Here is a 25,269-nt window from a genome sequence, read left to right as displayed (position 1 = left end):
CCTCCTCAGGAACACAGAAGAGTCAGGAGCAATGAAGCTTCTACATGTTTCCCATGGTCCATGGCCATCTCTTCAGATCTTTGGTCAATCTCAGATCAATCAGAGGCTGATGATCATCCTGGAAATAGTTAAATCTCTTCCCTTCTTTGTTCTCCCACGGTCGGGGGCCTCGAGACTTCCGTTGACGGGGCGATCTTGGCTCCCATAGCTGGCGGTTGGGCCCTCCGCATTGGGGCGATCAAGCTCCTGCATCGGGGGGATCTCAGCTCCCACCGCGCCAGGCGATCAGACCACGGGTTGGGGCTGGTCGAACCTCCAGCGACTTTACCTCGACTACGCATAACCTTCCCGACATCAGTCTCTACCCCAGATTGCAAGCTCCTTGATGTTGAAATCTGCAGGCCGCTGTTGGAGTGTCGATCCCAGGCAAGGGATCGCAGGCTCTGATGGTAAGTCCACGGCCCTGCGGTGGGGCTCAAGTCAAGGGCCTGTCCCACTTGGGCAATGTTTCAGCGGACTGCCAGTGACTGTCAAGTTCCCGGCACTCGCCTGTAAAACTGGTACGGCGACTGTCAGAGTGGAACGCACATGCACACACACGCACATACACGCGCGCACACACACACACGCACGCACATACGCACACACACGCACATACACGTGCGCACGCACGCACACGCATATACACACACACACACATGCACATACGCACGCACACACACATATACGCACGCACATCCGCACACACACGCACATACACAAGCACACACATGCACATTTACGCGCACACACACGCACACACACGCACATACACACACACGGCAGGGGTCAGGGAAAGTGGTGAAATACACCGCGGTGTACAGGAAGGTTAAAGACAGCTAGCACTGTGTACGGTAAGTCCTTTAAAAGAGGGGGGAGGGGAGAGGGGAGAAGGGGGGAGAAAGGGTGGGGGGAGAAGGAGTTAGGACACTTCTAAGAAGCCAGACAACTTTTAATAAGCCAGAGATACACAGCTATGAAGTTTGACGGGCATTTAACGTTACCGGTCGGTTATCCTTGGTTCTGAAAACTCGTGCTCGCATTTTTTTACCCCAATGAGCCAATGAAAATGACCGGTCAGCAAAGGCGACTAACTAAAACTACCTACGATTACCTCGACTGCACATATCCACATGGCCACCCCACTACCACTGCACATATGACTACAGGATTATCGATTTTCTCCATGGCCACCCATTCAATTCAACATTTGAAAAATTTGCTGCGACCATACTGAGGCCGCGACTAGTTCCCAGAATGCGGGAACTCCTCGCGACCATGAAGGAGACTCACCAGAGACCACCAGCGAACATGTGGTGACCATGTGTCTCCTGCACTCGCCTAAAAAGTCGCCAATGTGGGACAGGTCCTTTAGTCTCGAGCAAGGCCTCCAGCTCAGCACAAACTGGCAACACCCCCTCCTCTATAACCAACACAGGACCAGCTCAAGGCTGTGTGCTCAGTCCCTGCTCTATGACCAGGACTGTGCAGCCAGACCATTCCAATGCTGTCTTTAAATTTCATCGCCGGTACCACCGTTGTTGGACAAATAATGGGTAACGACGAGTCAAAGTACAGGAGAGAGATTGATAATCTGAGGGAATGCTGCCAATAGGACATTATTACTCCTGTTCTTTCATGTCTGCTTGGATATCCTCCAGAATGCGGTTACTGTACAGGAAGGTAGTTTACTGTAGGTGAATTGATTTCCTCTTCCAGAGAGCGGCTATCAGTCACTGTTCATCCTAGGTAGGTGAATTGGATGACAGTTTCCAGCTGACTGGTGTTAGGATGATTACAGAGAGGAGTGGAATGCCTTGACCCATGACAATAGTTGTCTTAATACTGATTGCCAGTCGGTAATCATTGCAAGCATGAGACAGTCTGTCCATCAGCCCCTGAAGTCCTTCTTCTGTTGGGGTGATGAGTGACCAATAGGTTCCCGATGGTTCCTCTTCCTTCTCCATGGTGCACCATTCCATGAGCAGTCTGACCTCCGGCACCTACCGAGGGCCCGTACTTGACACTTGTCTCGGCGGTCACTTTGGCTGCCGGGTTTGACCTTGTTCGTGGCCAATGCGGGCCGAGTCCAGTCTTGAGCGGCTTCAATCTTCTGTCATTCAAGTCCATGGTGATCATCAATCTGTCAACAGAAACCGACCTGGTAAATGGAGACAAGAATGGAGTCTTGAAGATTTCCGATCCAAACCGTTGTCTGTCCAATCCCTCCACAGATGAAATGTCCTCTCAGAGTCGTGTCCTCGACCGACCTGCGGCACCCACCTTCAAACAATCTGGAGGAGATCCAGCACCCTAAGAAATCCCACCAAGTTGTTCCTCACCAGCTTCTCCAGCGCCAGGTGTGGAAGTTTGCAGAGAACATGGAGCAAGATTGGGTCTTCAGGATCTTCAAGCATCTGACATGCAGGTCCATGATGATCGTCAATCTTGGCCATTTCCTGTCATCAGAAACCGCCCTGGTAAATGGAGATAAGAATGGAGTCTTGAGGGGTCTCGATCCAAATGTCAACTGTCCATTTCCTCCGCAGATGCTGCCTGACCCGCTGAGTCCCTCCAGCAGTTTTCTGCTCCACCTTCGCTGACAGCCGAGCTCTAAATCACATCTCCATCATGGTCTTCCACTGAGGGCAGTTTACAGAGGATCAGCTCCACATTCCCAGGGACACCAGATCTTCCTCAGCAACACAGCAGGGCCAGATGTGATGAAGCTTCTGTGTGCCAGCCCTGGTCCATGGCCGTCTCGTTAGATATTGTCCTCTGGTCAATCACAGGAAACATGGCAGATGGTCGATGACCTCAGGAGGGGAAAGCCGATAATCCACAAACTTGTCTTCATTCATGGGATAGTGGTGAAGAAAGTTATGTTGCAAGTTCCTGGGTGTCCATGTCTCTGAAGATCTGTCCTGGATGTCCTCACATATCTCCTTAACCATGTCTCTGCTCAATCCTGTACAACTGGATCTTCAATTTCCTCATCAGCAGACCACAATCAGCACAAACGGGCAACACCTCCTCCTCTATAACCAACACAGGACCATCTCAAGGCTGTGTGCTCAGTCCCCTGCTCTATCACCAGGACTGCACAGCCAGACCATTCCAATGCCGTGTTTAATATCACCGACGATTCCACCGTTGTTGGACAAATGATGGGTAATGACGAGTTAGAGTACAGGAGAGAGATTGATAATCTGAGGGAATGTTGCCAGTGCAGACGTTTTGTTCTCAATGTCCGCAGGACCACAGAGCTATTTGTTGACCACAGGAGAAAGCCGTAGATCCACAAACTTGACTTCATTGATGGGACAGTGGTGGAGAAAACTACGTTCCATGATCCTGCTTCAAGTTCCTGGGCATTCATATCTCTGAAGATCTGTCCTGGTTCCGACATGAGTCCCATTTTGTTCACATCACTCCTCGTCTGACCTCCGGCACCCACCGTGGGCCCATCCAAGGCTGCCCACCGCCGGGTCCTCTCTTGGTTCTCTCCCATTCATTTACCGTTCTTGGTGTAGGTAAGTCGCCCGAGCTTCACTGCTGTACAGTAACGTGTTCAACACTCACACCTTGGTCTTCATTGTGAGTTTCCTGTTCTTCCATGTCCACTTGCTTAGTCTCCCGAAGGTGGTTGCTGTATGGGAAGGTGGTTTACTGTACGTGAATTAGTTTCCTCATCCAGAGCGTGGCTGTCAGTCACCGTAGATCCTAGGTTGGTGAATTTAAGACATTTTCCAGCGTAGTGGAGTTTATGGTGATTTCAGAGGGGAGTGGAGTGCCCTGACCCATGACAACAGTCATCTTAACGCTGATTGCCGGTCAGTCTTTGGTGCGAGCATGAGAAAGTCTGTCCATCAGCCCCTGAAGTCCTTCTTCTTTTGAGGAACTGAGTGCAGCACACTCCCCGCCCCACACTCCCCTGAGTTCCCTTATAAGCACAGTTCTCATCTTCGTCTTGGCTTTCAACATTGCCACATTGAAGAGCATCGCATCACTTCTGGTTTGAAGATACACGTCTTCCATGCCTGTTGGGAAGGCAAAGGGCAGAAGGACAGATCGGAAGATGCCGAACACCATGGGAGTTGGGACACAGTCTTGCTTCACTCCACTTCTCATGGGGAAACTGTCCGATGTAGCTTCATCAAATTCCACTGTTGATGCATGTTCTCATGGAAAGAGGTTTAGAAGATGTGGTGGACATCTAAACTTCTTCAGTAGCTGACAGAGGCCGTGTCTGCTGACGGAATCAAAAGCTTTTGTAAGATCCACAATGGGGTTTGCTACTCTTGACATTTTTTTTGGAGTTGACACAGGGAGAAGATCATGTCCATTGTGGATCCAAGTCTTCGGAGGAAATTTCCCTCCGAAGACTTCCAGGAAAATGTCACTGGGGCAGATGATGAGTCAAAGCCAGACGAGTTTGACAAATTTCTTAAACGCCGTGGATTCTCACGTGCAATAGATCGCTGCCAGTTGTACTGGGAAATGTTGACAATGAAATCCCAAATGCAGATGAGAGCGCGGGCGGGGAAGAGGTTGTAGCTCTTTCTAGAAGTGGCTCTTAAAAGGGCCTTTGTTGGACAGAGTGAGAAATTCCAGTGCGGTCCCCACCGATGTGGCTTCATATCCGATGGTTTTACACAAACGGCTCGGGTTCCTGACATCCATTTTCTCTGTTTTGGGGCTTCTGTTGCGTGCTATCCAATCCCTCTTGGAGTTGCACGGGAGAATCCACACCGTTTAAGAAATTTGTCAAACTCGTCCAGCTCTGACTCATCATCTGCCCCAGTGGCATTTTCTTGTAAGTCTTCGGAGGGAAACTTCCTCACAAACAGCTGGCGACCACATCAGTCGGCAGATGTTTCATGCTTTCCCCTTCACACCGTCTGGAGGATATCTGGGGCGACAAGAAGTCCCACCAAGTTGTTCCTCAACAGCTTCTCCAGCGCCAGGTGTAGAAGGTCACATTGAACCTGGAGCTAGATTGGGCCTTCGGGATCTTCAAAGATCTGTCATTCAAGTCCACGGTGATCATCAAACTTGGCCATTTCCTGTCGTCTGAAACCGACCTGGTTAATGGAGTCAAGAATGGAGTCTTGAAGGATCCCGATCAAAACATCGTCTGTCCATTCCCTCCACAGATGCTGCCTGACCCACTGAGTTCCTCCAGCAGTTTTCTGCTCCAACTTCGCAGACAGCCGAGCTCTATAAATGTACCTTCATCATGGTCTTGTACTGAAGGCAGTTTACAGAGGATCAGCTCTACATTCCCAGGGACACCAGATCTTCCTCAACAACACAGCAGGGTCAGGTGTGATGAAGCTTCTGCGTGCAAGCCCTGGTCCATGGCCATCTCATCAGATATTGTCCTCTGGTCAATCACAGGAAACATGGCAGATGGTCGACAACCTCAAGAGGGGAAAGCCGATGATCCACAAACTTGTCTTCATTCATGGGACAGTGGTGGAGAACGTTATGTTGCAAGTTCCTGGATGTCCATGTCTCTGAAGATCTGTCCTGGGTCCAGCACATCAATGCAATCACACACAAAACTTATGACCACCTCTAAGCTTTCGTAACATCCACAAAGGCGATGAACATGGGGTTTGCTGCTCTTGACATTTTCCTTGTATTTGACGCAGGGAGAAGATCATGTCCATTGTGGATCTACCTCCATGGAAACCGCATTGTGCCTCAGGTCAGCGAGTTAAATGCTAGTATAAAAAACATCTGTCGGGCAGCAAATGACGCAGTCCATAATATCTCATCGTTGTGGTTCATGTTGTGCAGTGTTCGAGAGGCTTGTAATTGCTGGGAAGAAGCTGCTCTTAAACATGGAGGTCAATTTCCCTGCTTTTGTTGGCTTTTCACACTGGTAGGGCGTTGTGGGTCTTTGATATTAGCTGCCTTTTGCAGGTAGCATCTCCTGTAGATCCCTTTGATGGTGAAGAGATCATCACCTGTGACGGACTGAGCAGTTTCTGCGTAACACACACGTAACACCAACATCGTCACACTGTATAAGAACAAGGGAGTGCACCAACTACAGGGACATCTCACTTCTGAGTGTTACAGGAAAGGCCTTTGCCAGAGTGATCCTGCAAAGACTGCACAGATTTATAATTTCTTGGATTTTTATTTTATTAGTTGTCTGTGTGTCATTGCACTACGCTCCCATTATTTTGTTCAGAATCCCAAAAAACGTGACTTCCACGTACAGGAACAGCTTCTTCCCAGCAACCATCAGGCTTTTGAACACTGCCCGACAGAAACCACATCTATGAACTATGAGGAACTATGGACTGAGTCTTTGTTGCATTACAGACATGTTTACAGTAGTATCCTGAGTATACATTTACTAAAATGTAAATTAATGCATTTTTGTGTTGTTGCTATTACAGGCTTGCTAATCTACAGCAGGAAATACACCCCCTCCCCCAAACCAACCCCCTCCGCCCCACACACACCCCCTCCCCCACACACCCCCCCTCCCCCACACACCCACAACCCCCCTCCCCACACACCACCCCCTCTCGCCCACACACACACACCCCCTCCCCACACCACCCCTCTCACCCCACCCCACTCCTCCCCCCCACACACATATCCCTCACCCCCACACCCTCCGCCTATGCTCCCTTCCCCGCCCCCAAATACACCCCCTCCTTCTATATCCTCCCAGCCCCCACCGCACCACCTCAACCCGCCTCCCCTACAACACATTGCACGCCACAACACTCCCTCCCACCCACCACCTCAAACCCCACCTCCACCACTGCCCACAACCCCAGCTCCTTCCCAACAAAGCTCGTTGCCCCCCCCTCCCTCCCCTCCACACACACACTCCTCCCCTACACACACCCTCCCACACATACCCCCGCCCACACATACCCCCTCCCCCACACACCCCCTCCCCCACACACTCCTCCCCTACACACACCCTCCCCCACACACACCCTCCCCTACACAACCCCAGCCAACACAACACAAGAACTCTGCACTTACATCCTCCTCACAGTTCACACTGCCACCCAGCTTTGTGTCAACTGCAAATTTGCTAATGTTACTTGTAATCCCTTCACCTAAATCATTAATATATATTGTAAATAGCTGCGGTCCCAGCACTGAGCCTTGCAGTACCCCACTAGTCACTGACTGCCATTCTGAAAGGGACCCGTTAATTCCTACTCTTTGTTTCCTGTCTGGCAACCAATTTTCTATCCATGTCGGCACTCTACCCCCAATACCATGTGCCCTAATTTTGCCCACTAATCTCCTATGTGGGACCTTATCGAATGCTTTCTGAAAGTCCAGGTACACTACATTCATTGGCTCTCCCTTGTCCATTTTCCTAGTTACATCCTCAAAAAATTCCAGAAGATTAGTAAAGCATGATTTCCCCTTTGTAAATCCTTGCTGACTCGGACCGATCCTGTTAAGGGCCAGTCCCACTTGGGAGACATTTTTGGCGACAGCCTGAAGAGGTTGTAGCGTCGTGGTCAGGTCGTGACGCATGTAGTGACGTGCGGTGTCTCCCTGTCGCCCCTGGATTTTGGAATGTTCAAAATCCAGGGGCAACATCTGGGTGTCTCATCATGTCGTGCACCCTGTCACATGCTGACGTATGCTGTCCTGCGGGTGACCCCCGGTTAGGGTTAGTGTCAGGGACCACAGATGGGCTGTAAAATATTCTTCCTTCAATGCATCGATTTTAAACATTCATATATAAAATTAATACAATAAAATTAATTGTGCAAATAAAGAGATGTGTGAGTTGTTCAGATTTATTCACAGATGTATTGGTCCGCTTCCAGATCCAATCACCCAGTTTACAACGGTACCCAGTTGAAAAGCCCACTGCCTCTGGGGGTTTGGAGAGACCATTGGAAAAGAGATCTGCCCTCTGGGACAACTCGTGGCCAACAGTTTAGTTCCCATGGGCAGGCAGAACATTGGGGGTTCGAGTCCAACCCCTGGGGCCCCTGTATCACATTTAGTTCAGAGATACAGTGCCCTTTGGCCCACCGAGTCCGCACCGACCAGCGATCCCCCGCACACTATCCCACACACCCTAGGGACAATTTATACTTATACCAAGCCTGTCAACCTAGAGTTAGGGTTAGGGTGAGGGTTAGAGTTATGGTTAGGGACAGTGTAGGGTTAGTGTTAGTGTTAGGGTTAGGGTTAGGGTTAGGGCTCGGGTTTGTATAAACTGTCCCTAGTGTGTGTGGGATAGTGTGCAGGTATTTGCTGGTCGCAGGCTGGGTCCACAAATGGGGGGCATCGGGGAAAATGGGGGGGGGGATTGGAGAATGGGAGAAGGGAGAGGGGGAGAAGGGGATGTGAGGGGTGGGGGGGAGTGAAGAAGGAGAGAAGAATGGAGCGGGGAGAAGGGAGGAAGAGGGGGGAAGGGAAGAAGGGGGAGAGGGGAGAAGGGTAGTGGAGAAGGAGGGATGGGGCAGCAGGGGGGAAGAGGAGGGTGGAGGGGAGAGGGAAGTTCAGTCTACTCACTGAATCCATCCATGTGAAAGGTTAGAGATGGTGATTGGATCTGGAAGCGGACCAATACATCTGTAAATTAAACTGAACGACTCAGACATCTTTTCATTTGCATAATTGATTTTATTGTATTAATTTTAATATTTAATGTTTAAAATCCATGTATTGAAGGATATTTTACAGCCCAACTGTCAACCCTAACCTTAACCCTAACCCTAACCGGGCATCACCCGCAGGACAGCATACGTCAGCGTGTATGTCGTACAAAGGGCGTCAGTCATTGATGCTCACAGTCGCCGAAAATATCGCAAAGTGGGACAGGCCCTATACTGCTATCCAAATGTGCCGCTATTTCTTCTTTTATAATTGACTCCAGCATCTTCCCCACCACCGATATCAGGCTAACTGGTCTATAATTCCGTTTTCTCTCTCCCGTCTTTCTTAAATGTGGGATAACATTAGCTACCCTCCAATCCTCAGTCACATCAGTTTACCCAACACCATTTCCTGCCTAATGTGGATTTCATCAGTTCCTCAGTCACCCCAGATCCTCTGGCCACTAGTACATCAGGAAGATTGTTTATGTCCTCCTTAGTTAAGACGGATCCAAAATACCTGTTCAACTCATCTGACATTTCCTTGTTCCCCATAATAAATTCACCCTTTTCAGTCTTCAAGGGTACAACTTTGGTCTTAACTATTTTTTTCCTCTTCATATACCTAAAGAAGCTTTTACTATCCTCCTTTAAATTTTGGCTAGCTTACCTTCGTACACCCCCACCTACATTCTCTTCCCCCCCCCCCACACACCCCCTCCCCCACACACATCCCCCCACCACACACGCCTCCCCCACACAACCCTCACCACACACCTCCTACCCCACACATCACACCCCTCCCTCACAGCCCCTCCCCTGCCCCACACCACACCCCCTCCCCCACACACACCCCCTCCCCCCCACACACACTCCGCCAACACAACACAAGAACTCTGCATTTACAAACTGAGATTTGAATAATGGCACCAAACCTGGCCTCGCTGTCCACTATCTCAATCTACTACAGTTATACACTTGTACCGTATCCGAGATTCATATTTAAGATTTGTCAGTGATTATGAATGGTGATACATGTATTAAAGTTTATACAGAAATGAATTTCACTTTAGCTCGGTAAATATGACCAATACAGAACCATTGAACATTTATAAACACAGTTCTTACCTTGGTCTTGGCTTTCAGCGTTGCTGGAATGAAGAGGTTCCTGTCGCTTCCAGTGTGAAGATTCGCTCCTTCTGTGTCAGTCGTGAAGACAAAGGACAGAGAGCAGATAGGAAGATGCCGAACAGCATGGGAGCTGGGACACAACCTTGCTTCAATAGGCAATTGGTGCAGGAGTAGGCCATTCTGCCCTCCGAGCCGGCACCACCATTCAATGCGATCATGGCTGATCATCCACAATCAGTACCCCTTTCCTGCCTTCTCCCAATATCCTCTTTGAATCCTCTATCTTTAAGAGCCCTATCTAGCTCTCTCTTGAAAGTATCCAGAGAACCAGCCTCCACCGCCCTCTGAGGCAGAGAATTCCACAGACTCACAACTCTCGGTGTGAAAAAGTGTTTCCTATCTCCGTTCTAAATGGCTTACCCCTTATTCTTAAACTGTGCCCCTGGTTCTGGACATCCCCAACATCGGAAACATGTTTCCTGCCTCTAGCGTGTCCAAACCCTCAATACTCTTATATATTTCAATAAGATGCCTTCTCATCTTTCTAAATTCTAGTGTATACAAGCCCAGTCGCTCCATTCACTCAACATATGACAGTCCCGGCATCTCACGAATTAACCTTGTGAACCTACGCTGCACTCCCTCAATAGCAAGAATGTCCTTCCTCAAATTTGGAGACCAGAACTGCACACAATACTCCAGGTGTGGTCTCACTAGGGCCTTGTACAACTGCAGAAGGACCCCTTTGCTCAGATACACAATGCCTCTTGTTATGAAGGCCAACATGCCATTCGCTTTCTTCACTGCCAGCTGTACCTGCATGCTTACTTTCATTGACTGATGAACAAGGACCCCTCAGATCCCGTTGTACTTCCCCTTTTCCCAATTTGACACCATTTACATAATAATCTGCCTTCCTGTCTTTGCTCCCAAAGTGGATAACCTCACATTTATCCACATTAAACTGCATCTGCCACTCATCTGCCCACTCCCCCAACCTGTACAAATCACCTTGCATTCTCATAGCATCCTCCTCACAGTTCACACTGCCACCCAGCTTTCTGTCATCTGCAAATTTGTTAATGTTACTTGTAATCCCTTCACCTAAATCATTAATATATATTGTAAATAGCTGCAGTCCCAGCACCAATCTCCACTAGTCACTGCCTGCCATTCTGAAAGGGGCCCGTTAATCCCTACTCTTTGTTTCCTTTCAGCCAGACAATTTTCTATCCATGTCAGCACTCTACCTCCAATACCATGCCATAATTTTCCCACTAATCTCCTATGTGGGACATAGAAAATAGGAGGCGGCCGTTCGGCCCTTCGAGCCAGCAACGCCATTCATTGTGATCATGGCTGATCATATCCTATCAATAACCCATGCCTGCCTTCTCCCCATATCCCTTGACTCCACTAGCCCCAAGAGCTCTATCTAACTCTTTCTTAAATCCATCAAGTGACTTGGCCTCCACTGCCCTCTGTGGCAGGGAATTCCATAAATTCACAACTCTCTGGGTGAAAAAGTTTTTTCTCACCTCAGTCTTAAATGACCTCCGCTTTATTTTAAGACTGTGGCCCCTGGTTCTGGACTCGCCCAACATTGGGAACATTTTTCCTGCATCTAGCTTGACCAGTCCTTTTATAATTTTATATGTTTCTATAAGATTCCCCCTCATCCTTCTAAACTCCAGTGAATACAAGCCTAGTCTTTTCAATCTTTCCTCATATGACAGTCCCGCCATCCCAGGGATCAATCTCGTGAACCTACGCTGCACTGCCTCAATCACAAGGATGACCTTCCTCAAATTAGGAGACCAAAACTGCACACAGTACTCCAGGTGTGGTCTCACCAGAGCCCTATACAACTGCAGAAGAACCTCTTTACTCCTATACTGAAATCCTCTTGTTATGAAGGCCAACATTCCATTAGCTTTCTTCACTGCCTGCTGTACCTGTAAGCCAACTTTCAATGACCGGCATACAAGGACGCCCAGGTCTTGCTGCACCTCCCCCTTACTTAACCTAACCCCATTGAGATAATAATCTGCCCCCTTGCTTTAGCCGCCAAAGTGGATAACCTCACATTTATCTATATTATACTTCATCTGCCATGCATCTGCCAACTCACTCAACATGTCCAGGTCACCTCAACCTGTCCAGGTCCTTATCGAATGCTTTCTGAAAGTCCAGGTACACTACATCCACTGGCTCTCCCTTGTCCATTTTCCAGAAGATTAGTTAAGCATGATTTCCCCTTTGTAAATCCATGCTGACTCGGACCGATCCTGTTAAGGGCCAGTCCCACTTGGGAGACATTTTTGGCAACAGCCTGAAGAGGTTGGCGCGTCGTGGTCAGGCCGTGCCGCATGTCGTGTCGTGCGGTGCCTCCCTGTCGCCCCTGGATTTTGGAATGTTCAAAATCCAGGTTAGGGAAGGGACCACAGATGGGCTGTAAAATATTCTTCCTTCAATGCATCGATTTTAAACATTCATATATAAAATTAATACAATAAAATCAATTGTGCAAATAAAAAGATGTCTGAGTCGTTCAGATTTATTCACAGGTGTATTGGTCCGCTTCCAGATATAATCACCCAGTTTACAATTGTACCCAGTTGAAAAGGATTTTAAGGATAAAGGGGAAATCCTTTAGGACCGAGATGAGAAAAACATTTTTCATACAGGGAGTGGTGAATCTCTGGAACTCTCTGCCACAGAAGGTAGTTGAGGCCAGTTCATTGGCTATATTTAAGAGGGAGTTAGATGTGGCCCTTGTGGCTAAAGGGATCAGGGGTTATGGAGAGAAGGCAGGTACAGGATACAGGAGTTGGATGATCAGCCATGATCATATTGAATGGCGGTGCAGGCTCGAAGGGCCGAATGGCCTACTCCTGCACCTATTTTCTATGTTTCTATGTAAAAGCCCGCTGCCTCTGGGGGTTTGGAGAGACTATTGGTAAAGAAATCTGCCCTCTGGGACAACTCGTGGCCAACAGTTTAGTTCCCATGAGCAGGCAGAAAATTGGGGGTTCGAGTCCAACCCCTGGGGCCCCTCTATCACATTTAGTTCAGAGATACAGTGCCCTTCGGCCCACCGAGTCCGCACCGACCAGCGATCCCCCCACACTATCCCACACATGCTAGGGACAATTTACATATATACCAAGCCTGTCAACCTAGAGTTAGGGTTAGAGTTAAGGTTAGGGTTAGTGTTAGGGTTAGTGTTAGTGTTAGTGTTAGTGTTAGAGTTAAGGTTAGGGTTAGTGTTAGTGTTAGGGTTAGTGTTAGTGTTAGTGTTAGTGTTAGTGTTAGTGTTAGTGTTAGTGTTAGTGTTAGTGTTAGTGTTAGTGCTCGGGTTTGTATAAACTGTCCTTAGTGTGTGTGGGATAGTGTGCAGGTATTTGCTGGTCGCAGGCAGGGTCCACAAATGGGGGGCATCGGGGAAAGTGGGGGGGCGGGGGGATTGGAGAATGGGAGAAGGGAGGGAGAGAGTGAGAAGGGGGTGTGAGGGGAGGGCGGGGTGTGAAGAAGGGGAGAAGAATGGAGCGGGGTGAAGGGAGGAAGAGGGTGGAAGGGTAGGAGGGAGAGGGGAGGGGAGGGGACAAGGGTAGTGGGGAAGGAGGGATGGAGCGGGGGGGGGGGAGGGTAAGAGGGGGGTGGAGGGGAGAGGGAAGTTCAGTCTACACTCACTGAATCCATCCCTGTGAAAAGTTAGAGGCGGTGATTGGATCTGGAAGCGGACCAATACATCTGTAAATAAAACTGAACGACAGACATCTTTTCATTTGTACAATTGATTTTATTGTATTAATTTTAATATTTAATGTTTTTACGGTTTTACGGGCTCACAGTCGCCGAAAAAATTGCAAAGTGGGACGGGCCCTGTACTGCTATCCAAATGTGCCGCTATTTCATCTTTTATAATTGACTCCAGCATCTTCCCCACCACCGATGTCAGGCTAACTGGTCTATAATTCCGTTTTCTCTCTCCCGTCTTTCTTAAATGTGGGATAACATTAGCTACCCTCCAATCCTCAGTCACATCAGTTTACCCAACACCATTTCCTGCCTAATGTGGATTTCATTCAGTTCCTCAGTCACCCCAGATCCTCTGGCCACTAGTACATCAGGAAGATTGTTTGTGTCCTCCTTAGTGAAGACGGATCCAAAATACCTGTTCAACTCATCTGACATTTCCTTGTTCCCCATAATAAATTCACCCTTTCAGTCTTCAAGGGTACAACTTTGGTCTTAACTATTTTTTTCCTCTTCGCATACCTAAAGAAGCTTTTACTATATATTTTTGGCGAGCTTACCTTCATACACCCCCACCACAAATCCCTCCCTCACCCACCCCCCCACCACACATCCCTCCCCACCCCCCACCACACACCCCCCCCCACCACACACAACTCCCCCCACACACCCCCGCACCATACACCCCCTACACCCCACACCCTCACACCCCCCCCACACACCCCCCCACCACACACCCCCACCGCACACACCCCCCCCCCCACCACATCCCTCCCCACACCACGCCCCAAACACACACCCCCCCCCCCACACCCCACCCCCCCCACACCCCCCACACACAAACCACCCCACCCCCCCCACCCTCCTCCCTCACACAACCCCCACACCAACCACCCCCCCCAACCACCCCCCCCCCCACACACCCCCCCCCCACCCCCCCACCCACACACCCCCCCCCACACACCCCGCACCACTCCCCCCCTCCCCCACACACGCCCTCCTCCCTCACACACACCCCCACTCACAAAGCCATCTCCCCCCCATACACAGCCCCCCCCCCCCTCCAGCTAAACAATGTTTCCTGCACTCCCTCCCCTCTCTCCCTCTCACACACAGCCCGCCAACACCATTTTCAGTCTTCCAGGGTACAACTGTGGTCTTAACTATATGTTTCCTCTTCAAATACATAAAGAAGCTTTTACTATCTTCCCTTAAATTTTTTGCTAGCTTACCTTCGTACCCCCCCCCAACTCACACCCCCTCCCCCACAGCACCCTTCTCCCTCCTCCCACTTCCTATGTACCCCCGTACTCCCTCCCGCCCACCCCCCCTCCCCCACACACACCCCCCTCGCACCCCCCCTCCCACATCCTCCCTCCCCCACACACACCCCCCTCCCCCACACAGTGTGAAGATTCGCTCCTTCTGTGTCAGTCGTGAAGACAAAGGACAGAGGGCAGATAGGAAGATGCCGAACAGCATGGGAGCTGGGACACAACCTTGCTTCAATAGGCAATTGGTGCAAGAGTAGGCCATTCGGCCCTCCGAGCCAGCACCACCATTCAATGCGATCATGGCTGATCATCCACAATCAGTACCCCTTTCCTGCCCCTTTCCTGCCCTATTCCTCCCAATATCCCCTTGACTCCTTTATCTTTAAGAGCCCTATCTAGCTCTCTCTTGAAAGTATCCAGAGAACCGGCCTCCACCGCCCTCTGAGGCAGAGAATTCCACAGACTCACAACTCTCGGTGTGAAAAGGTGTTTCCCTATCTCCGTTCTAAATGGCTTACCCCTTATTCTTAAACTGTGTCCCTGGTTCTGGACATCCCCAACATCAGGAACATGTTTCCTGCCTCTAGCGTGTCCAAACCCTCAATACTCTTATATATTTCAATAAGATCCCCTCTCATCTTTCTAAATTCTAGTGTATACAAGCCCAGTCGCTCCATTCACTCAACATATGACAGTCCCGGCATCTCACGAATTAACCTTGTGAACCTACGCTGCACTCCCTCAATAGCAAGAATGTCCTTCCTCAAATTTGGAGACCAGAACTGCACACAATACTCCAGGTGTGGTCTCACTAGGACCCCTTTGTTCCGATACACAATGCCTCTTGTTATGAAGGCCAACATGCCATTCGCTTTCTTCACTGCCAGCTGTACCTGCATGCTTACTTTCATTGACTGATGAACAAGGACACCTCAGATCTCGTTGTACTTCCCCTTTTCCCAACTTGACACCAATTAGATAATAATCTGCCTTCCTGTTTTTGCTCCCAAAGTGGATAACCTCACATTTATCCACATTAACTGCATCTGCCATGCATCTGCCCACTCACCCAACCTGTACAAATCACCCTGCATTCTCATAGCATCCTCCTCACAGTTCACACTGCCACCCAGCTTTCTGTCATCTGCAAATTTGTTAATGTTACTTGTAATCCCTTCACCTAAATCATTAATATATATTGTAAATAGCTGCGGTCCCAGCACCAATCCCTACTAGTCACTGCCTGCCATTCTGAAAGGGGCCCGTTAATCCCTACTCTTTGTTTCCTTTCAGCCAGACAATTTTCTATCCATGTCAGCACTCTACCTCCAATACCATGCCATAATTTTGCCCACTAATCTCCTATGTGGGACAGAAAATAGGAGGAGGCCGTTCGGCCCTTCGAGCCAGCACCGCCATTTATTGTGATCATGGCTGATCATATCCTATCAATAACCCGTGCCTGCCTTCTCCCCATATCCCTTGACTCCACTAGCCCCTAGAGCTAATTCTTTCTTAAATCCATCAAGTGACTTGGCCTCCACTGCCCTCTGTGGCCGGGAATTCCATAAATTCACAACTCTCTGGGTGAAAAAGTTTTTTCTCACCTCAGTCTTAAATGACCTCCCCTTTATTTTAAGACTGTGGCCCCTGGTTCTGGACTCGCCCAACATTGGGAACATTTTTCCTGCATCTAGCTTGTCCAGTCCTTTTATAAATTTTATATGTTTCTATAAGATTCCCCCTCATCATTCTAAACTCCAGTGAATACAAGCCTAGTATTTTCAATCTTTCCTCATATGACAGTCCCGCCATCCTAGGGATCAATCTCGTGAACCTACGCTGCACTGCCTCAATCACAAGGATGACCTTCCTCAAATTAGGAGACCAAAACTGTACACAATACTCCAGATGTGGTCTCACCAGAGCCCTATACTACTGCAGAAGAACCTATACTGAAATCCTCTTGTTATGAAGGCCAACATTCCATTAGCTTTCTTCACTGCCTGCTGTACCTGTAAGCCAACTTTCAATGACCGGTGTACAAGGACGCCCAGGTCTTGCTGCACCTCCCCCTTACTTAACCTAACCCCATTGAGATAATAATCTGCCCCCTTGTTTTTGCCGCCAAAGTGGATAACCTCACATTTATCTATATTATACTGCATCTGCCATGCATCTGCCAACTCACTCAACATGTCCAGGTCACCTCAACCTGTCCAGGTCCTTATCGAATGCTTTCTGAAAGTCCAGGTACACTACATCCACTGGCTCTCCCTTGTCCATTTTCCAAAAGATTAGTTAAGCATGATTTCCCCTTTGTAAATCCATGCTGACTCGGACTGATCCTGTTAAGGGCCAGTCCCACTTGGGAGACATTTTTGGCGACAGCCTGAAGAGGTTGGCGCGTCGTGGTCAGGCCGTGACGCATGTCATGATGTGCGGTGCCTCCCTGTCGCCCCTGGATTTTGGAATGTTCAAAATCCAGGTTAGGGAAGGGACCACAGATGGGCTGTAAAATATTCTTCCTTCAATGCATCGATTTTAAACATTCATATATAAAATTAATACAATAAAATCAATTGTGCAAATAAAAAGATGTCTGAGTCGTTCAGAGTTATTCACAGGTGTATTGGTCCGCTTCCAGATATAATCACCCAGTTTACAATTGTACCCAGTTGAAAAGGATTTTAAGGATAAAGGGGAAATCCTTTAGGACCGAGATGAGAAAAACATTTTTCACACAGGGAGTGGTGAATCTCTGGAACTCTCTGCCACAGAAGGTAGTTGAGGCCAGTTCATTGGCTATATTTAAGAGGGAGTTAGATGTGGCCCTTGTGGCTAAAGGGATCAGGGGTTATGGAGAGAAGGCAGGTACAGGATACAGGAGTTGGATGATCAGCCATGATCATATTGAATGGCGGTGCAGGCTCGAAGGGCCGAATGGCCTACTCCTGCACCTATTTTCTATGTAAAAGCCCGCGGCCTCTGGGGGTTTGGAGAGACTATTGGAAAAGAGATCTGCCCTCTGGGACAACTCGTGGCCAACAGTTTAGTTCCCATGAGCAGGCAGAAAATTGGGAGTTCGATTCCAACCCCTGGGGCCCCTGTATCACACACACCCACTACCCCGCCCACTCCCCCTCACCCACCCTCCCCCAAACACACCCCACGTCACTGCCTGTCATTCTGAAAGGGATCCGTTAATCCCTTCTCTTTGTTTCCTGTCTGGCAACAATTTTCTATCCATGTCAGCACTCCACCCCCAATACCATGTGCCCTAATTTTGCCCACTAATCTCCTATGTGGGACCTTATCGAATGCTTTCTGAAAGTCCAGGTACACTACATCCATTGGCTCTCCCTTGTCCATTTTCCTAGTTACATCCTCAAAAAATTCCAGAAGATTAGTAAAGCATGATTTCCCCTTTGTAAATCCTTGCTGACTTGGACCGATCCTGTTAAGGGCCAGTCCCACTTGGAAGACATTTTTGGCGACAGCCTGAAGAGGTTGTCGCGTCGTGGTCAGGTCGTGACGCATGTAGTGACGTGCGGTGTCTCCCTGTCGCCCCTGGATTTTGGAATGTTCAAAATCCAGGGGCAACATCTGGGTGTCTCATCATGTCGTGCACCCTGTCACACGCAGACGTATGCTGTCCTGCGGGTGACTCCCGGTTAGGGTTATGGACCACAGATGGGCTGTAAAATATTCTTCCTTCAATGCATCGATTTTAAACATTCATATATAAAATTAATACAATAAAATCAATTGTTCAAATGGAAAGATGTGTGAGTTGTTCAGATTTATTCACAGATGTATTGGTCCGCTTCCAGATCCAATCACCCAGTTTACAACTGTACCCAGTTGAAAAGCCCGCTGCCTCTGGGGGTTTGGAGAGACCATTGGAAGAGAGATCTGCCCTCTGGGACAACTCGTGGCCAACAGTTTAGTTCCCATGAGCAGGCAGAAAATTGGGGGTTCAAGTCCAACCCCTGGGGCCCCTGTATCACATTTAGTTCAGAGATACAGTGCCCTTTGGCCCATCGAGTCCGCACCGACCAGCGATCCCCCCCCGCACTATCCCACACATGCTAGGGACAATTTATACTTATACCAAGCTTTTCAACCTAGAGTTAGGGTTAGGGTGAGGGTTAGAGTTATGGTTAGGGATAGTGTTAGGGTCAGGGTTATGGTTAGTGTTAGTGTTAGGGTTAGGGTTAGGGTTAGGGCTCGGGTTTGTACAAATTGTCTTTAGCGTGTGTGGGATAGTGTGCGGGTATTCGCTGGTCGCAGGCTTTGTCCACAAACGGGAGGCATTGGGGAAAGTGGGTGGGGGGGATTGGAGAATGGGAGAAGGAAGGGAGAGGGGGAGAAGGGGATGTGAGGGAGGGGAATGAGTGGAGATGGGGGAGAAGAGTGGAGTGGGGAGAAGGGAGGAAGAGGGGGAAGGGAAGAAGGGGGAGAGGGGAGTGGCGAAAGGTGGGTTGGTAGTGGAGAGGGAGGGATGGGGTAGGAGGGGGGAAGAGGGTGGTGGAGTGGAGAGGGGAGTTCAGTCTACACTCACTGAATCCATCCCTGGGAAAAGTTAGAGACGGTGATTGGATCTGGAAGTGGACCAATACATCTGTAAATAAAACTGAACGACTCAGACATCTTTTCATTTGCACAATTGATTTTATTGTATTAATTTTAATATATTAATGTTTAAAATCCATGCATTGAAGGGAGAATATTTTACAGCCCATCTGTGGTCCCTAACCCTGATCCTAGCCCTAACCGGGCATCACCCGCAGGACAGCATACGTCAGCGTGTATGTCGTACCACTTGACGGTTTTATGGACGTCAGTCACTGACGATCGCAGTCGCTGAAAAAATCACAGTGGGAAAGGCCCCGTACTGCTATCCAAATGTGCAGCTATTTCATCTTTTATAATTCACTCCAGCTTCTTCCCCGCCACCGATGTCAGGCTATCTGGTCTGTAATTCCATTTTCTCTCTCCCGTCTTTCTTAAAAATTGGGATAACATTAGCTGCTCTCCAATCCACAGGAACTGATCCTGAATCTATAGAACATTGGAAAATTATCACAATATGAGTCCACAATTTCTAGAGCCACTTCCTTAAGTACCCTGGGATGCTGACCATCAGGCCCTGGGGATTTATCAGTCTTCAGTCCCATCAGTTTACCCAACACCATTTCCTGCCTAATGTGAATTTCCTTCAGTTCCTCCATCACCCCAGATCCTCTGGCCACTAGTACATCAGGAAGATTATTTGTGTCTTCCTTAGTGAAGACGGATCCAAAGTACCTGTTCAACACATCTGCCATTTCCTTGTTCCCCATAATAAATTCACCCTTTTCAGTCTTCAAGGGACCTAGTTAATAGTTGGTCTTAACTAGTTTTTTCCTCTTCACATACCTAAAGAAGCTTTTACTATCCTCCTTTATATTCTTGGCTAGCTTACCTTCGTACCCCACCCCCCCACTCCCTCCCGCCCCCCTCTCCCTTACACCCCCTTCTTCCCCCTCCTACATCCTCCCTCCCCCACTCCGGCTCCACAACGCTCACTGCCCCCCTCCCTCCCCCCACACACACCCTGCCAGCTTACCTACGTACCTCCCACACCCACGCCCCTCCCCCACATTCTCCTTCCCCAGACATCCCCCGCCCCCATCCTCCCTCTCCCTGCACCCCCTCCCCAACACACACCATCCGCCCACACACTCCACCCCCCTACCCACACACACCCTCTCTGGCTCCACAACGCTCGCTGCCACCCCTCCCTCCCTTCCCCCACACACAACCCGCCAACACACAAACTCTGCATTTACAAACAGAGACTTGAATAATGACACCAAACCTGGCCTCGCTGTCCACTATCTCAATCTACTACAGTTATACACTTGTACCGTATCCGAGATTCATATTTAAGATTTGTCAGTGATTATGAATGGTGATACATGTATATACAGTTTATACAGAAATGAATTTCACTTTAGCTCGGTAAATATGACAAATAAAGAACCATTGAACATTTATAAACACAGTTCTTACCTTGGTCTTGGCTTTCAGCATTGCTGGAATGAAGAGGTTCCTGTCGCTTCCAGTGTGAAGATTCGCCCCTTCTGTGTCAGTCGTGAAGACAAAGGACAGAGAGCAGATAGGAAGATGCCGAACAGCATGGGAGCTGGGACACAACCTTGCTTCAATAGGCAATTGGTGCAGGAGTAGGCTATTCGGCCCGTCGAGCCAGCTCCGCCATTCAATGTGATCATGGCTGATCATCCACAATCAGTACCCATTTCCTGCCTTCTCCCCATATCACCTTGACTCCGCTATCTTTATCTCATTCTTGAAAGTTTCCAGGGAACCGGCCTCCACCGCCCTCTGAGGCAGACAATTCCACAGACTCACAACTCTCTGTGTGAAAAAGAGTTTCTTCATCTCCGTTCTAAATGGCTTATTCCTTATTCTTAGACTGTGGCCCCTGGTTCTGGACTCCCCCAACATCGGGAATATGTTTCCCGTGTATAACGTGTCCAAACCCTTAAAAAACGTATATGTTTCAAAAAGATCCCCTCTCATCTTTTTTAATTCTAGAGTATACAAGCCCAGCCACTCCATTCTCACAGCATATGACAGTCCCACCATCCCAGGAATTAAATTTGTAAACCTACGCTGCACTCCCTCAATATCAAGAATGTCCTTCCTCAAATTTGGAGACCGGAACGGCACACAATACTCCAGGTGTGGGCTCACTAAGGCCCTGTGTAATTGCAGAAGGACCTATTTGCTCTGATACACAACTTCCTCTTGTTATTAAGGCCAACATGCCATTCGCTTTCTTCACTGCCTGCTGTACCTGCATGCTTACTTTCATTGACTGATGAACAAGGACTCCAAGATCCCGTTGTACTTCCCCTTGGAAAAACTTGTCACTGCCTGCCATTCTGAAAGGGACCCGTTAATACCTACTCTTTGTTTCCTGTCTGCCAACCAATTTTCTATCCATGTCAGGACTCTACCCCCAATACCATGTGCCCTAATTTTGCCCATTAATCTCCTATGTGGGACCTTATCGAATGCTTTCTGAAAGTCCATGTACACCACATCCTTCAAGCCTCCATTCTAGTCTCCATTCATCAGGTCAGTTAAGGACGACAGCAGATAGCAGAGGTTGATGATCACTATGGACTGGAATAACACATGGTTGAAGATCCCAATGGCCAATCTTGCTCCACGTTCTGTGTGACCGTCCACACCTGGTGCTAGAGAAGCTGTTGAGGAACAACTTGGTGGAACTTCTTGTGGCCCCAGATCTCCTCCAGATGGTGTTGAGTCAGAGCCAGACGAGTTTGCCAAATTTCTTAAACTCCGTGGATTCTCCCCAGAGAAATGTTGATGATGAAATCCCAAATACAGATGAGAACGCAGGCAGGGTGGCTAGTGGCTCTTAAAATGACCTTTGTTGGACGGAGTGAGAAATTCCGGTGCGGTCCCCAGATGTGGCTTCAAATCCGATGGTTTTACATGAACGGCGCTCGAGTTCCTGATGTTAATTTTATCTGTTTTAGTTTAGTTTATTTTAGTTTACATTAGTTTAGTTTAGATTAATCTGGTTTACTTTAGTTTAGTTTGGTTTATATTGTCATGTGTACTGAGGTACAGTGAAAGGCTTTTGTTGTGTGCTATCCAATCCCTCTTGGGGTTGCACAGGAGAATCCACAATGTTTAAGAAATTTGTCAAACTCGTCTTGCTCTGACTCATCATCTGCCCCAGTGGCATTTTCCTGCAAGTCTTTGGAGGGAAAGTTCCTCGCAAACAGCTGCCGACATCAGTCAGCAGATGTTTCATGTTTTCCCCTTCACACCATCTGGAGGAGATCCAGGGCGACAAGTCCCACCAAGTTGTTCCTCAACAGCTTCTCCAGCGCCAGGTGTGGAAGGTCACAGAGAACGTGGAGCAAGATTGGCCTTTGGGATCTTCAACTATGTGTCACTCCATCCATGGTGACCATCAACCTCTGGTACCTGCTGTCTCGGAAACTGACCTGTTAAATGGAGACTAGAATGAAGGGTCACGATCCAAATCGGCGTCTGTCCATTCCCTCCACAGATGGTGCCTGACCCGCTGAGTTCCTCCAGCTCTTTTTCTTCTTACCGAGGAGATTGAAGCTCACCGATCTCCGACAAGATCTCGGTCTGGAAGCACATCTCGGTCGCGGTCTCCCTCCCACGGCATCGTCTTCAAGGCTGCTCGCAGAGCAGTCCAGTGGCGCTGGATCTACTCGGAGCCAACCTGACCTGTAGATGTTTGCGCGGAGCTGGACTTGCGGGGACTTAGCGCCGGTGAGTGTAACCGTGAACACCATCAATGGAGCAGAATGACACAAGAAAGAGACTCCCCGCCCTCACCCCCCTTCATACTCACCCTTCGCTCCTCTGGACAGGGCGGGTGGGAAGGAAGGAGGGAGTGACCCCTGAGGGGATATTTTATTAAATTGGGGGAGAGGGGCGATGTCTTTGGCCTTGACCCTTGGTCGTGTCCGGAACGCAGACCCGGTCCGGCCGGTGAAGCCTCGTTGACCAGTGGATGACCAGGGCGATGGATTGTGTCTTGAAGGATCCCTGGCGGGAGCGCGCCGCTGTCCACTCGCCGTGGGGGCGCGCGTCGAGGTTCTTCTCCGGCCATCGCCCACGGACACTGCGGACGCCGCCTGGACAGCGCCGCCTTTTATAGACACCGCCATGTCCCGCCCCCCCTCGCTGACCATTGGTCCGCGCTCCGGCCACGGCGTTCGGCCATGGGGTGAACAGTCCATCCGATTGGCGGAGACCGCTGTCCGTCAAACCCGCCAAAATTCAGCGCCTAACTTCAGCGCGCGAAGGACAGCTCGTGAGAAGCGATTGTCCGCTCGTTCCGGCCACGAGCCCTCACAACAGCAGGGAGAAGAAGAAATGACCAGACTGTTTGTTAAATTTGTTATGAAGGCCAACATGCCATTCGCTTTCTTCACTGCCTGCTGCTGTACCTACATTTTTCTATTGAATTTCCAGCTGTAGATGTCAAGTTGGGGTTGTTCAATTGTTGACGATGCTTGGAGATAATTAACTGGTTAAATCATAAGGCCACAGCTCCATTATTCTGTTTAAGAAGGAACTGCAGATGCTGGAAAATCCAAGGTAGACAAAAGTGCTGGAGAAACTCAACGGGTGAGGCAGCATCTATGGAGCGAAGGAAATAGGCAACGTTTTGGGCCGAAACGTTGCCTATTTTCTTCGCTCCATATCTGCTGCCCCACGCGCTGAGTTTCTCCAGCACTTTTGTCTACGATCCATTATTCTGTAGTGTTGCATTATATTCCCCACACACAAGCAAAGCTCCTTGAGCTAGTCTCAGTACAACCACAAACTGCCTCGCTGAAGTGCTTAGTGACAAAACATTTTTACCATTGACCAAACCTCAGACGTTTAATCTGTACACATCTATCTTCCTGTGGCAGCTGAGGAAGCACAGTCTGCCATAGGTTCTACACGGCCATCGTAGAGTCTGTCCTCACCTTCTCCATCATGGTCTGGTTTGGCTCAGCCAACAAGCACGATATCTGGAGGCTGCAGCGAATCGTCCGATCAGCTGAGAAAGTTATTGGCTGCAACCTTCCCTCTATTGACAAACTGTACACTGCAGGGGCCAGGAAGCGAGCGGGCAAGATCATCTCTGACCCCTCTCACCCTGGCCACAAACTCTTTGAATCACTTCCCTCTGGAAGGCGACTCCGGACTGTCAAAGCCTCCACAGCCAGGCATAAAAACAACTTTTTTCCATGAGTAGTAGCTCTACTCAACAACCAAAAATCTGTAGCTTCCTTTAGCTCTGGTATTTTTTTTAATGCACATGTTTAATCAATAATGTTTTTAACCAGCTAACGTTTACAAAGGTAGACAAAAATGCTGGAGAAACTCAGCGGGTGAGGCAGACCCGAAACATCACCTATTCCTTTGCTACATAGATGCTGCCTCACCCACTGAGTTTCTCCAGCATTTTTGTCTACCTTCGATTTTTCCAGCATCTGCAGTTTTTTCTTAAACAGCTAATGTTCACAGCTCATTCTGGGTGTCAGATCTTGGGTAGCTCACAGCCCAGCGGTATCAACATTAAATGGTAGGTACTATCGTGTATGAAGGTAGAAACATCTCGAGCCTGATCGGATATATCCGAGGACATTAGTAGAGAGGGAAAGTAGAGAGGAGCTAGAACACAAAAAGGATCCTAGGAGATTTACGAGAATGATCCCAGGAATCAGTGGGTTAACATGATGAGTGTTTAACGGCACTGGGCCTGTACTCGCTGGAGTTTAGAAGAATGAGGGGGGACCTTACTGAAATATACAGAATAGTGAAAGGTGTGGATAGAGTGAATGTGGAGAGGATGTTTCCATTAGTGGAAGAGTCTA

The 25,269-nt window shown here is 48.9% G+C and overlaps 1 protein-coding gene across 4 annotated transcripts in view; it reads right to left on the bottom strand.

The window, feature by feature from the left end:
* Positions 1-23,566, bottom strand: part of zw10 (zw10 kinetochore protein) — a 62,444-nt gene extending 38,878 nt beyond the window's left edge. For all 4 annotated transcript variants that reach the window (XM_033049934.1, XM_033049928.1, XM_033049929.1 and 1 more), the window contains exons 1-2: positions 23,247-23,566; positions 9,777-9,847 (exon numbers count right to left, since the gene is read on the bottom strand). In XM_033049934.1, coding sequence (XP_032905825.1) covers positions 9,777-9,847; positions 23,247-23,565 — 390 coding nt within the window. In that variant the 5' untranslated portion in view covers position 23,566. The remainder of the gene's footprint in view (positions 1-9,776; positions 9,848-23,246) is intronic.
* Between the last annotated feature and the right edge of the window lie 1,703 nt (positions 23,567-25,269).

Source organism: Amblyraja radiata, chromosome 33 (genome assembly GCF_010909765.2).
Source record: "Amblyraja radiata isolate CabotCenter1 chromosome 33, sAmbRad1.1.pri, whole genome shotgun sequence".
Classification (NCBI taxonomy): Eukaryota; Metazoa; Chordata; class Chondrichthyes; order Rajiformes; family Rajidae; genus Amblyraja; species Amblyraja radiata.
Note: the sequence above shows the minus strand (reverse complement) of the source record. Positions and strands in the feature narration are given on the sequence as shown.